Source organism: Papio anubis, chromosome 6, assembly GCF_008728515.1.
Source record: "Papio anubis isolate 15944 chromosome 6, Panubis1.0, whole genome shotgun sequence".
Taxonomy (NCBI): domain Eukaryota; kingdom Metazoa; phylum Chordata; class Mammalia; order Primates; family Cercopithecidae; genus Papio; species Papio anubis.
Genome location: NC_044981.1, coordinates 67,602,155 through 67,618,100, shown reverse-complemented (window position 1 = coordinate 67,618,100; position 15,946 = coordinate 67,602,155). Strand labels below are relative to the sequence as shown.

The following is a 15,946-nucleotide window of genomic DNA, read 5'->3' as shown; positions in this document are numbered from 1 at the left end:
TAGATATAGTAGTGTTTCAATGCAACTATATGCCTACTTATAAATGTAACTTTAGTTATTACAAATAAGTTTTAATCTTTTTCAGTTGAAACTTTCCTAAGTGTAGTATAATTATTTACTGTTTGATTACTTGCCAGAATCTTCATAGTTTCAAATTAAGAGAAAAATAAGTATGGTATTTCCATTTACAAAAACATCCTATGGCACTGACTTTGAATCTAGAATACAGAATGTTTTTTACCTCCTTGTAGACCTAGAACATGAAGTCTGTTAAGCTTCACTAAAACTATGACTAACCATTGTGTGTACCACATTCTTTGGTTGTAAGAAAAGAATCTTTACAGTATAAATGATTTTGGAATGAGTATCACAATGTACTGGCTCAATATCAGAGGTTTGTTTCCCAAGTAAGAATTCACTAGCTCACTTGAAAATCAGTTACAGCAGATCCTTTATTCACAAGTCTCCTCTGGCCCTATGCCCAACAAAAGAAGATTTCCAAAAAATCTGGGTATTTTTGCTTAAATACTTAATATTTTCATAAGGTTAAAAAACCTTTTATAAATGATATAAACAGATGTTGTAAATTAATATCTTTATCAATCACTATTATTCCTCTTAAACGTACATTTTTTTCTTTCAATGATTTTCTAATAAAATATTACTTTATTTGACATTTACTGTAATGGCAAAATAGTTAAATCAGCACCAATTCTGTTTCCAAAAGGGGGAGAGGGCAGTAAAGGGAGTGAGTGCTGAAAAAAAGTACCTATTGGGTACAGTGTTTACTGTTTGGGTGATGGGTACACTAGAAGCCCAAACCTCACCATTATGCAATTTACCCATGTAACAAACCTGCAAATGTACCCTCTGAATCTATTAAAAAAATCAAAATCTTAAAATGATAATTATTTATTCTTCCTTATAAAAGAGTTAATATTTAAAAACAATAAGGTAGAATTAACCGGTTAAATGTATCAAGAGCAATGTTCAGGTGCTTTTGAAGTGATATATAAGCAAAGAAGAGAAAGAAAGGAAAAGGGAGGTTGCAGAGTAATAGACAAATCACTTCTACAGTCATCGACAGTAAACGTTGGGGATTGACTCCAGGATGACCACCATGTATACCAAAATCAAAGCTATCCCTCCACATATGCAGGTTTCTATAATAACTCTCATGGATACTTTATTTTGACTTTGCATTTGGTTGACAAAAAAATTTGTGAATAAGCGGGCCTGCAAAGTTCAAACTGCATTAAGAGTCAACTGTACTTGTTACAACTTAAAAAAGATGATTTTATTTCCTAGGAATAACAAATCAAACATAGAAGAAAAACTTACCCACTAAGAAGAGCTTGCTTGTCACAATGTGATCAATTAATTACCATCTGAGCCTTATGCTTTGACTGAACAAACATCATATTCGCCTGTCTAATAGATGTTTATCAAGATTCTTCTGCATTAAATGCACTGTTGTGAAAGACCAGAAAAAACCTGTTGCATGGTCATTACCCTTGAGTTACTTCAGAGTTCATCTTGTGACATGAATTCTACAGATGTAAACAGTACCACATGAGAACTCCCCAAAAGTCTTATAGGACTTAAGAAAATTACTTTTGGTCCTGGTAGGAAGTTGAAATTTGCGTAGGGCTTGAATGAAGAGAAAGATTTTGACAGACAAACTGAAAGATTAAGAATTTTCTGGGTAAAGCACTTGCAGAGGCACAAAGAAAGACGCTTTGTGTTCGTGAACCCAAGGAAGACAGGTCTGAAGCAAGAAAGAAATGAAGTTACACATTTGAGAGATGGAACATAAATAAGAATCATTTGCTCATGTCAAATAAAAGTGGACATTTTTCTGTTACATACATCACATTGGTTTCACATGTGCACAATACCTGTGGCCTACACCATAAGTTAAATTACTAAAATAAGTTCCTATCTATAAACTTTCTGTGATCTACTAAGGACAGTTTGGGGAAATTGAATAAACAGAATTCAGATTGCAGTGAGAGGGGGACTGAGTGGCCTCAGAAAGAGAGGGAATACAGAAAACTCTTTCAAAAGTTTCTTTCATTCTAGAAAACTTTTGTGTACGTGGTACAGGCTTTGTGCTACATACTGGGATACAATCACTGAAATCACAGACACGGTCCTTGAGCCCCCAACTGGGAAAATTAGGGTTGAGTGATGTGCTTTTACTGTTTTATGTAAACAGCTAAGCCAGGTATCAATTTTAGGGCAAAGTTGAAGATATAAAGAGCCTTATCTATGGGGGCATAAGTCTTCATTCTGAGAATCACTGTGTCTAACAAGAGATATCAACAGACGTATGGTATAAATGTAAACATGACAGGTATATGGAAAAAAACACAGTCTTGGAAGTAGGGTAAATTAACCCTTGACTCTGAGAAGCAGAGAACAATGATAGAAATGATTATTGTTTACTAATATCTTCTTCTGCATTGCAGGCACTAAGTTGCTGGCTTAGAGCAGACCTTAAGAAATGTTCTCCTTAAAGGACTAGACAGTAAGTATTTTTAACTTTGTGGATTAAGCAGTCTCTGACTTTGTAGCATGCAAGTAGCCACAGACAACATGTAAATGAATGAACATGGCTGTATTTCAATAAAACTGTTTATGAACATAAAAATTCGATTTCTCAGACTTTTCACATATCACAAAATATTATTCACATTTTTATTTTTTTCAACCACTTAAAAAACATAAAAATATTTATTCTCACATGGGCCCTAAAAACCAGGCTCTAAGCCAGACTTTGGTGACCTCTAACCTAACAGAGTGAAGGCTGAGTAACAGAGCAGAGGGGAGGGAACTGGCAAAAAGAAAACTTGGATTTCTGTCTGGCAGATTATGCCTAATTTGGGATGAACATACTTCTGGGAGTTCATAAACATCTTTCATGTTTGTTTACACGGTGGTGTAAGTGAACAAGTGCAATTTACTGAGGCTAGGACTGACAGATTTCACCAGATCCTCAAAGGTGGACTGGAGGAACTTTGAGAAATACTGACTTAGAAGAACTCAAGCGTTAGATATTAAGATTCTATTCTTGTATTCTATTAATTACATGTAATGAACAGATAAAAATATTAGCTGGATTAATCTGCCCCTGACTACCATTCATGAATGATGTTACTGATACCTTTTCTTTATCTACTTACCCTTGTATTTGGTTCCCCAGAATTATTAAAACTGCTAATTATTATTACTGATCCCTTGCCATGTGTCAGCTACTTTGCTAAACTGTTTAAAAAATTTATTTAATCTTCACAACGGTCTTCTGAGGTAGGTACCATTTATGCTTCCATATTAGAGTTGCGAAACTGGCGGCTAAAAAAGGACCTTTACCTTTTTGTTTTCTGCAGGAGTCTCTTCTAGATCCTCTTTATTTTATACTTCTTTCCTAAGTAACTTCATTGATTTCAATTGCCAGTTCTATGTTGTTGATCCTCAAATTGCCTAAAACACATTTACAATGACAGTCCCAAGCTCAACATGGCCAGAATTGGCAAATGTGGTCCTTTCCCAACAATCACCCTCTTAGTAAATGGCAACATCACGTACCCTTATCTCTAATATTCCTCTCCTCCCTATTGCCCAAATGCTCAGATACAAAAGACTATTTATTCTAAGACATAATTTTAAGCTCCTTCCAGTTCCACCCTAGTTACAAGCATCCCATGATGGTGTACTAAGCAGTCTTAAATACATATTTTTTTAAAGTGAAAAAGGCAATATTATAGAACAAAATTAAATATTATAAAGCTATGGTTGTTTAAAAAACCTATATCAAAAAGGCTTCTCTCTGTGTGTACATACAGTTGGAATGGGATTATAGTAAAGTGGTTAAGAACATAAGCTCTACTTCAACTGTTAAGAGTTGTGATACCTCAGACAAGTCATAGAACCAGTAAAATGGCAATAATAATAGTATTTCATGGCTGTTTTTTGTGAATTGAAGGAATTAACACACATAAAAAATTAAAACACTGGCTGGCATGTAGTAATTGCTCAGTAAATCACAACTATTATTGCTAATGGTTTTATCAATATTAATAATACAAATGCATAGAACGATTATCCAATAATAATTTTCACACTGACTTTGCAATTAGTGGTGATACCACAGGAGTTTTATATACCTACTTTTTGCCTTTCTGTACATGTGCCTTTCTGTAATGTGAAAATCATTAGTAAAATAAATCCACAAAACTCTCCATTTTAACACTCTGAATTAAATAAGGATGTATTGTCACTTTAAAAACAATCAGACACATTTCTTGTTACGTCTTTAGCTGCCTGAAATGTTTTGTGACACCTATTCTGAAACTGATCTCAGGCTTAACAATTATCTTAGTATAGTGAACAATATCACCATGTGTAATTATTTTAGTGCTAAGTGTTGTGCTTTGAAGGCACTTAATAAATTTAGTTTCCTTTCCTCTTCCAAATCCTGAAATACAAATTAATTGTGAAAATTAATTCCACTGAAATCGATAACTTTTTTCTGCCAAGCCAACCTAAAAGTATATCTACATCTTAGCCAAACTCAAAATTTATATTTCAGAGCAAGGAAAAGAACAAACATAGACCAGCTGGAGTATGTTTGAAAATACTAATCCTTATTAGGGCATCTCTTCAGAAGATGAGTTACTTTATCTGAATTGAATCTCTATTAACAGTAGTGAATTCCTAAGGCAGACAGCAACAGTAAATAAAAGAATCCATGCTTACATTCATTTGATGGTTTCGCCGACTTGAGAATCATTTCTGGCACCATGATTTTGTGTTCAGGAAACAAAGAACATGAAACATTACGTTCTTCGGAATGTTTTTCTTGTGCCATTAAATGAATCAAGTAAATGAGGCAATAAGGCATGAACAAGGAATTTAGATTTCAGCAATATTTTGATCCACAGTAGCTTTCAGTTTCTGAAACTTTGGAAGGGCCAACATCCTTTGTAAGAATTTTTGGCTTATATTGTTAATAATCAGCAGAGCCAAGAAAACATTTCTTAGAATGTTCAAAGACACTACCTTAGCCTTCCTTCCCTGCAGCTATAACATTATTTTTCTAAGAGAAAAGGCAGACAGTCTTCACAAAGCCATACCAGACTTAAAATACAGAGAATATTTTGGTAAACTGTATTGGTTAGAAGGAGAAAAATAAGTCCTAAGGCAAGTATTATCCATTTTCCCAAGGTGAATAAAGTATGCTCTCCAGGAAGGTTCTCATTTGATTTATTTCATGACCTACATTACTTGTGTAACTTTTGGGTAATAAAACTGGAAAAAACTAACAGAAGGAGATTTAATATTTTGCATATTTATTGGCATAATTATTGTCTAAAGACAGTAAGAATTTTAAAATAATACCTTGAACTCATTGTAAATTAGCTTATTCAAGCACTATCCCTTTAGATGTGAGTTACCGTTATTTCAGTGTATATTATTCATTTCTTGACAGTAGAACAAGGAAAATTTTGATAGTTTCTACATATGATTTCATCTTGAGAAGTTAGTGATATGCCTTGGAAATTCATAAACACTTATTAACCCATTGTGAAATCTAACATCTATAAATCTACCTAAAACACCTTAGAATACTTATATTTATTGTCTGTAGAATCTTGTAGAATAGTGAACTCCATAAAGTTTTGAACTCCACTATGGACTTCCTGAAGTCCTTCACTCCCTTGATTAGAATGAAAGAATTATTTAATTTCCTAGAAATAAATTGTCAAGGCAAAAAAAAAAAAAAAAAAAAAAAAAGCCATTTAGAGCCATATTAAGAAAAAGTGAGCCAGGTGAGGTGGCTCATGATAGTAATCCCACGACTTTGGGAGGCTGAGGCAGGAAGATCACTTGAGGCCAGGAGTTCAAGACCACACACAAAAAACAAAAAACAAAAAACAAAAAACAAAAAAAAAAAAAAAAAGAAGAAGAAGAAGAAAGAAAAGAGTAAGATTTTCTCATTTCTTGGGAAGACACAATATTAATAGATAAGAATGAAAGAGCAGAGCTTCAATTTTCTCCAGTAAGAGTGATAATACGCATGCTAGAGTCAGACTAAACAGTAAATAGCAAGCAGCCCAAGACAGGTGAATCACTAAAATGGGCATAAGAATCTAGACTTAACCAGATATTTTCTCAAAGTCTTAAAGAATGTGGCAATATATTCTCAAAGAATCTTTTGGTGATTTCAGACACCTTGGCAAGGACACTGGAGATGCACAAAGGCAGGGGATGACAATCTTGAAAGACAAAAGAACGGCTAATGTGAACCAGATACCTGCAAGGGAGGCCTTGATCCCTGATAAATGTTTTTTTAAAGTTACTTTCCAGATGACTTGCATTATCCAAACTTAGCTGGGTAAGTGCTGCTCAGCAGGATTTTAATCATACCAATTAATTTCTTACAACATAGCTCACCCTATATCCTCACTCTCTCCATTTGTTAATACCTCATTTGCACTGAGAAGATCAAGGAGCCTCTGACTCAAGCTCCTTCAGCTTTCAATATTCCCACTGCAATATTCCTTTGTATTTCAGCCATTTCCTCTTTTCTATCATACTCAGGGAAACAAAATCAACCTTCTCTGTCTCCAAGAATAAACTTGTGTTCTTGAATTATCGCCTCTGTTCTCTGGAACTTTGCACAATTAAAATTATTTGTATCATATCTTTCAATCTCTCCATCTAGAGATGTTACATCCACTCTTCACCCGGAAAAATGATCAGATTCCTTTGTTCAGAAACATGCATGCACACACACATCACACACACCTCTTACTCCTACTACTCCCTCAATTACAGAGTCTGGTACATGAAAAGTGCTAATAAATATTGGTAGAATCAAAGAAAAAAGGACTGCTACGTTTGATCTCTTTCCTTCCTAATGCTAAGCTCCCTGAAGAAAAGTTCATAAGAGTTACCTCTATTTATCCATCTTGCCAGCCCCAGCACCATGCATATGAACAGACTTTAGGGATGGTGAAGGCAGCCTCATTCTAACCCATTGTGTACCTTCTAGCTCTATTCCCTTGAGCTCCACCCCAGAGTATCTCCTGTTCTAGCCTTTCCCACCCATGACAAGAACTGCATGCTAAATCTAATTGTGAAGGGGAATTAAGATAGAGATGGTTAGAGAGAGGGAGCTGAAATGAATGACAAAATGGAGAGTGGAATGGGCAGCAAGTTGATAGTGAAGTCAGAGAGCTCAATTTAGGAATTCAGAAAAACAAACTGTTGAAATAATGGGGACAACATATGGAGTTAGAGGGTCTTGAACAGGGTCTTGAAGGAAAGGATCTGCACAGGGGAGAAATAAACTTTGATAGTGGAAAAATATTGGAAAGGTACAGAATACCTATTACTAAAGAAGCATAAAAGTGATTTTTAACACATTCATACCACATCATAATTGACAATTGTTTGAAAATTGTGAAAGAGTCCTGCAATATTTTCCATAGTTAGAATATAAACATCAACATCTTGTCAGTATTTGGAGAAAATATATTACTCTAACAAAGTATCTTCAGCTGTTAATGATATAATAAATAATTTTACTAAATGGTTAGAACAAATCATCTACCAATTCTGCATGTTCCCTCATCGTAGGGACTTAGATCCTTGACCCATTTTTCTCCCCACTACCTTTGATAACATATATAAATGGAACTAGATTTTATTATTTCTGGCATTTTACTTTCCTTTTTTTCATTTTGTTCGTTGGTTCGTGTGTATTTCAGGTGTGATTTCCTTCCACTGTAAATGATACTTCTATTTTTGAAACACCCACTGTGCCTGGGATAGTACTGCAGATAGTTACCCAATAGTACAAGTTAAAGTAAATTGAGTAATTTCTAGTTTATAAAGCTGATATTTTACATTTACAGATGTTTTCTTCATAAAAGTTAAAAGTTCTATTAGAAATCATAGTCTCAGTTGTACGAAACTTATTTGATATGAGATCTGTCCTGAGATGAGGTATCCATGGGAATTAGAGAAATATTTCATATAGTTTTAGGTTCCACACAGATTTCTTTTTCATATCCCAGGAAACTAAGCATCATTTTCAACATTTAATCAATGTACTCTTCCCTCTGTTGTGCAAAGTCCTTCCTTGTGTACTCATCCTGATTTATTTGTGTTTTTATGCTCAGGCTTTACCTCTTCAAGAAGGCCTCTCGGAATGAGTCTCGTCCTTTCCTGTGCTTCTGTTCTACTACTCTGACACTTGTATTTAAAATAATTGTGTTTTCTGAGCTAAAATATTTATATGTGATTTGCTCTACGATACTGTGATATCCTTGAGGGCAGGAACAGTACGCCATCCCTTTATCCCTAGCTCTTATCCCAGTGCCTGGCATGATGTCTAGCATATACTAACCACAAAGATGTTCAACAAATGCTTGAACTTATTTCAAAATCTCAAATGTGCTTGTTCTCTCTCTCTCTCTCTTTGCAAAGTGGTTAAAAGCATGGGCTTTGGCACCAGGTCGCCTGGGTTTAAATTCAGGCCCAATCAGTTATGAGACCTTGGGAAAATTACCCAATCCCTCTAAGTCTTAGTGTCTTCAACTTTAAAATGGGAATAAAAACATTTCATAAGTTTCTTGTGACCAATGAAGGAGTGAAACTGTATACACTCACACAAACATAACTTAGGAGAGCATGGTAAAAGCTCTAGAAGTGTAGATATATTATTTTTATCCACTTAGATACATGAATACTTATCATTCTTATGAAACTGATTAGTATAATTTCAAAAGTATATTTAGAAATGACTTTGCACAGTTTTGTAGAACCTTCCCAATAATGTTTTCATTTTCAAGTGAGGAGAAGATACAGGATATTGTATGGAATATTATACAGTTAGTATATGAGTGAGGGGACAATTCCTTACACTACACAGGCTGGGCCATTAAAACCAGCAGAGATTAAAAATTTTACATTTTAAAACCCAACCTGCAGTTTACCTAGAGCTTCATTCAGTTCCAAAATATTTCTGGCTCAGGAACATTTTCTTAACATTTGCCATTCTTTACTACTTCATACCCTTTCTATCTATACTGAAAGAAAGGGCTGAAAATTAAGAGAATCCAAACTTGTTTAAAGAGAGACATCTAAGAGGGGCTTTCTTATGGGAGATTAAAATTAAGTAATATTTCTTGGGGGAATAGGAATCCAGAAATACAGATCTCATGGTCAATGCAGAAGCTGAAGCAATAAAAACTAACCTTTCTTAGAATAATTCTGAATTTTGTTAAATCTCTGTAGGAGAGATGAAATATAATTAAATTAATGGGGAAAATCATTAGTAGAAGTCCTAAGAAAGAGAAATATCAGGCTATGCACTAAAACAAAGAGGGGTGATAACTGAGGGTTATCAACATTTGTCACTTGCTTTAGAAAGATCAAGAAGATTGAAACCTAAGGATAGGCTATCAAATGAAAGGTAAAATTATTATGTAGAAAGAGAAGCATAAAATTTTACACATAGAAAGTCCACAGGAGAACATCCCATTCAACCCATCATTATACAAGAAAACTGAGTTGTAGAGAGAAGTCAAAGTTCATTCATTGAGTCACTTTGGAACAGAACTACATATTTTGGTATCTTGGCTTCATAATCCCATTTCCTTTTTGCACCTGTACACTGCAATCTAATCTCTGAAAAGAGGGTATTCCATGAAGTTATTAACAACACAACTTCTGGGAAAGAAGATATTATTTGATGTCAACATCTGACCATAACTGAGATAAAACACAAATGAAAAAAGCAAAGAGACTAAGTGTTTTAATGACAATAATTTGAACCCATTACCTATTAATACAAGGATGAGCCACAATAATAGTTTTTATGCAAAATTACTGTTGTGTTTCATAAGAAAACTATGCTCAAGTAATGAATGATAGGGCACTAACTAGCTAGAGAGGAAAAGAGCGTAAAGAGGGAGAAGAAAGAGAAAAAGAGAGAAAAAGACAGACTGGAAAGTTGAGGGAAGAAGAAAAATCAACTCTCAAACTTATAATCTCTCACATAGGAAGCACTGGTTTCCTTCAAGGACATCAAATAATGTTTCTATTTCATCTAAGTATTTTGAAATCTGGTGGTCAAAACTTTCTCCACCACCTCATGCTGTAAATAATTACTTCAAAACCAATAAAAATCTATCCATCTGAAAAGGGGCTAATATCCAGAATCTACAAAGAACTTAAACAAATTTACAAGAAAAGACAACCCCATCAAAAAATGGGCAAAGGATATGAACAGACGCTTCTCAAAAGAAGACATTTATGTGGCCAACAAACATATGGAAAAAAGCTCATCATCACTGGTCATTAGAGAAATGCAAATCAAAACCACAATGAGATACCATCTCAAGCAAGTTAGAATGGCAATCATTATAAAGTCAGGAAACAACAGATGCTGGTGAGGATGTGGAGAAATAGCAACACTTTCATACTGTCGGTGGGAATGTAAATTAGTTCAACCAATGTGGAAGACAGTGTGGTGATTCCTCAAGCATCTAGAACCAGAAATACCATTTGACCCAGCAATCCCATTACTGGGTATATACCCAAAGGATTATAAATAATTCTACTATAAAGACACATGCACACATATGTTTATTCCAATACCGTTCACAATAGCAAAGACTTGGAACCAACCCAAACTCCCATCAATGATAGACCAGGTAAAGAAAACGTGGCACCATGGAATACTATGCATACATACACCATGGAATACTATGCAGCCATAAAAAAGGATGAGTTCATGTCCTTTGCAGGGACATGGATGAAGCTGGAAACCATCATTCTCAGCAAACTAACACAAGAACAGAAAACCAAACACCAAATGTTCTCACTCATAAGTGGGACTTAAACAATGAGAACACATGGACACAGGGAAGGGAACATCACACACCGGGGCCTGTCAGAGGGTGGGGGCCTAGGGGAGGGATAGCATTAGGAGAAATATCTAATGTAGATGTCGGGTTGATGGGTGCAGCAAACCACCACAGCACATGTATACCTATGTAACAAAACTGCACCTTCTGCACATGTATCCCAGAGCTTAAAGTATAAACACACACACACACACACACACACACACACACACACACCCCAAAACCCAGGAAGCACCACCATAAAAAAATTAAACAAAATAAACAATACAAATGAAAAATGCCTCATACTTACTGTAAAGGAACCTGACTCTAAAGAAGACAAATAATTCTCCATAACAGATAGAACAGCTCATCTGATTGGAAGCACAAAGATGCAGATCCATCACAGGGATGCTAGCTATTTTAGGTTCATTCTAATCCTGTAATTTTAAGACATGACTCAAATTTCCTACTTCTAATTTATTTGCCAATATATCCAGTAGAATGAATAATTTAAAATAGGTACTTTCCAGAATGCTGAGTGAGACATAAAAAGGATTTTGTGAAAAGCTTTTTGGTATAAGTAAATTTTGTGATAAGGTTCTTGCTATTAAGGAATAGAAAATGGAACCAATGTTGGTTTTAAGAGGAAAAACAGTTGCTGACTATTTAAATCGCTTCAATATTTCACTTACCGTTGATTTTACATAATATTGAGCATAGTAATGAATAGTCTAACCTGTCTGACCAATTTTATATAATTTTAAGCAGTGTTTTGTTATATTTTACAATACAAAAATAGCCATCCTCCCTTTTGTATTTGTTTTTTAAATATATACCTTTAGGGCATTACGCTTTTAAATTTATAAGCAGCAGAAAATATCTGAAACACATATTCGTATTAAAACATTATTCTTTGTATAAAACCACTGACCCATTTTTCTAAAGTAAAAATCGCTGCTGGGTTTTTACTTATATTGAAACTATAACAAGTACAGTTCAATTATTATATTTATACAGTACCTTGAAGAGTATATGTCAAGTTGCACAACTGACCTTCTTTTCTATAAAAAGTATAGATGTAGCCAAAAATAAGTAATTGAATTATGGAACATTTTGAAAAAGAGAACCCCGTTGCTTTTGTTGCATGTAAATAAATTTGGATGTTTAATACTTCTTTGCATTTCCTTGCATATTTGCAAATATGACCTTAATTTTTTTAATTAAAAAATCTGTTCACTTTACAGATTTAAAAGTGATACCTTGTGAAGACAGCTGTACAGAAAAAATAAACCCATAAATTTAGCAGATTTTCAGAGACATAAAAATAAATTTTCTTTTCAAAGAAGAACCAAATACATGCCACAATTCCATCACAAGCCATAGTATGAAAATCAATTTTTTCTCTCCATAAAGAATTGAGTTGTTTAGGTTGAATTCACATCACTCACCTGTTTGACTAAGCTGAGATGTGCTTCTACTCCTTCGAGACACTATGGCAACCACTTTGGCACTAAGGCTGGATCTCCGTTTCTTTCCACCTGCTCCAACTGTACCAACAGCTGTGTCTGACTGGCTGCCGTCATTATGCTCCAGTGTGTACATCTCTCCACTCACACTGGTGCTCTTCATGATGGCTCTTCCTGAAGTCCCCATCCGTCTGCCTTGCATTTTGGGGGTAAATGAACTATATTTACAAAGTAAAAACATATATGCATCCATAAATTACAGGTCAGCATCACTGAAATTCTAAATCTAATTTATTTTGAAATAATCCAGACACATTTTTAGGGGAAAAATGCAGTTGAGTAGTGGTTCTACACCTACAAATAGTTTAGTATCACACCACCACCCGCAAAATATTTATTACTAGACATGGCTTAAAACAATGCCATTTCAAGATGGAATAATTTATAAACTTTTTAAAGATTATAAAAATAAGTGCAACAAATGCCATACATGGGGAGAAGAATGTTACTGACCAATTTTGTAAATAGTATAGTTACTATGTTACCAGAGAAAAACTAAAATATTTCAATTATTAAGAAAAGTTCATATACATTTCAGAGAGAAAAATATTTTTAAAAACGTACACTCTTTAAATGTGCCACATAACGAGGCTTAAGAAATGAAGAGTATTTGTTCTAATTTCCCTTTGGGATTATAACTAACACACCTTGCTTCATGAGTCTAAGTAAGACTGCAAAGAAAGCAAAAACTAAAACGAAAACAACAACAAAAAATGCTTTTGGATTAGTTGCCCCTCCTCCTTCCTTGTGTCCTCATGCTCCACTTCTCCACACAAACTTCTTCATCTCATTTCCTTCTTTCAGTGCCTCACACTAGCATGATGTAGACTGATTTCTTTTTGTTTTTTTCCTTTCCTATCAAAACTTGTCTATGTTACCGGCTTGTACAAGTTTATCTGAAGAGATTCCTTCTCTCCCCAAAGAATATATTATTGTTAATTATTTTATGCAGCATAGAAAGTTAGCTGGGAAAAACTCCTTACTATTAGCCAAAGTAAACTATGTCTGAGAGTTGAGGAGAGGTAGGGCAAGCAGGCAGGGAGCAGGGATGTTAGGATTCTTACAACCTTTTAAATTACAATGCGTATGCAGCTTTATTATCCATCTAGACCAGTACATTTCTGTCTAATAAAAACCTGGTTTGATACATCTAAAATGACCCTTTTAATTTTGTTTCCTCAAAATATTTGCAAAAACTAATTATATGACCCTTATTACCATTTTGATCTTCATTTTCTACTTCTTGTTTTGAACTACAAATTACATACTAGCTGATATAGCATCTTTAACAGTGAGGACATTTAATATGTAAGTCAGAATAAATCCTAATATGATTATAAATTGTAAAACAGAAAGTCTTGGGATTATGTAACAAGTTTGTTGTCATATATATAATAAGAGAGAAATTGGTATGAGGTGAATTCAGAAACGTGGGAGAGTAAGATCAAGAAGGAGAGTTTATAAGCTATGGAAAAGAGATTAAGACTGGTCCTTAGGATCCTTCATGGATTGTGAATTGAATATTGAGACCTCTATTGATGAGGACAATTTGTAATTTTCAATATTTAGTTGCATTACTTGAACTTGTCCACATCGAAATTCTGATAATAATAAATGATTCTTATTCTTTCAACGTATTCTAGTCATTTTCATTAATTCAAAGTTTTAAAAGTCATTTGCAAATCTGATAATTTTGCTATGCATTTTATGTACATTTTTTGAGACACAAATGAGAGTATTATTATATATCATCCGTCCCAAACTGATTCCTGTGGGATTTATATTCCCAACTCCAGCAGACTTTCTTTCCTGATAAATATTATGGTCAATTTCTTCTGTGTCTTCACCAACATATTGGAATGCATTAGCTAAATATGCCACCCATCCTTACGGCTACTCTATCTGCTTTTCTTTACTATTTTACTTGCAGAATTCTGCTGGAGAATCTACAGAAATGGCAGGATTTGGTCAATTTCATAGTTACAATGTCCATGCTCAGTAAAATGCCTACAACAGAGAAAGCAGTGGTTTCTCATCTCTCATCAATCTTTTTAGCACACTCTCCACAGTGGTTACTGAAAACTTCTCTTCTGATGATTTTTTTTAACCTTTAAAGGAAAGTATGAATTAATTAACATGTACCCTTTTTTCTTCCCATTATTTCCATAAAGATGGAATTCTATTACAGCTTGAAATTTCTCTAATATCGGTCTACAAAAAAACACCATTGTGAAATTCTGGGCAATGTTCTTTACTTTATAAAGAAGTTTAAGAGTATACGGAAATGTCTGCTATCATATTTTGTTATTAAAATTTAAGATGAGCTGGGAAGAGTCAAAAATTTATTTCATGGATATCCAATTTTAGCAGTGAAATATTCTACAATTTTGACAAAAGTTCTGGAAAACATAGAAAAATATGTATAACAAGTGTTATCATTGGGAGGGGGTTAAGTTATACGAAAAATGATTGGGTGAATAAAATATGAGGTGCTTTTTTTCTCAAAAAATATATGTCTAGATGCTTAAAAGCATTCTTTTATGAGGACATGTGTAGATTCCTAAACAGTCTATAATATTATAATATTCAATGAAAAAACATTTAAGGTATTTTCATTTCTTTTAATTGAGGCAGTTCAGAGGATCTAATCAGTCAGATTAATCTAATCAATCTGAAGATTACAGCACAAATATGCTTTCTACTGCCCCATTTCTTAACTTCCATTTGTTCTGCTTCTGTTTCTTGAAAAATTATTCCTATCACTTATACATATCTGAATCGTTTAAGACACATCTTAAGGTTTTCTGCTTTATAAAGCTATTCAGTCTCTCTAGCTTCATGACTGTTGTCTCCTGGTCCTTTGTTCCATATTTTGTACTGGTTATATTAATATTCTGATATTTCATAACAGCAAGCACTTTATGCACCACTAAAACTGCTACAGTCCCCTTCCCATTGCTGAATGAATTGATTTATGAGTAGGAAGTGGAAAAAAAGTGATCAGTATAGAAATATACTGTGATATAACCCATCTTTAAAAAATCAAACAAAATTCCTTTCTTTTTGATCCCCCCTCTTCCTGTAGACTTTTTGCTGAAAAATCTCAAGTAGTTATTTATATATCCTCTCCTCCTATTTTTTTCTGAACAAATTTGAATCAGGCTTTGTCCCCAACATTTCGCTAAAACTGCCTTTTATCAGTCGCCAATAACTCCACATAGCAAAATCCTGTCACTTACCAGTCCTAATCCTTTTGACCTCTCAATATATCATGCATTTGTCAAACAATTTGATTCCTTTGTCTTGAAATACATTATTCTAATGGATTTTCCAAACTTGTGCCTCACTGGCAGGACCTTTATCCTCTTTTATCACTAAATGTTAGAGCACCTCAATGTCCAGCCCTTTGGCTTATATTCTTCCACATGAAATGAATTCCATAGATGTCTCACCTGGTTCCAAGCTTTATGTAGTATCTATATGCTGCAGATCCCAATT

General features: G+C 34.2%; 1 protein-coding gene across 50 annotated transcripts in view; it reads right to left on the bottom strand.

Moving 5' to 3' along the window:
• Positions 1-15,946, bottom strand: part of RIMS1 (regulating synaptic membrane exocytosis 1) — a 492,346-nt gene that overhangs the window by 52,488 nt on the left and 423,912 nt on the right. For 27 of the 50 annotated variants that reach the window (XM_017958010.3, XM_009205497.4, XM_021937432.2 and 24 more), the window contains one exon: positions 12,371-12,606. The exons of 15 other annotated variants lie outside the window; for them this stretch is intronic. In XM_017958010.3, the coding sequence (XP_017813499.1) occupies positions 12,371-12,606 (236 nt within the window). The remainder of the gene's footprint in view (positions 1-12,370; positions 12,607-15,946) is intronic. 8 more of the 50 variants (XM_021937435.2, XM_021937438.2, XM_021937434.2 and 5 more) reach the window with 2 other exon arrangements.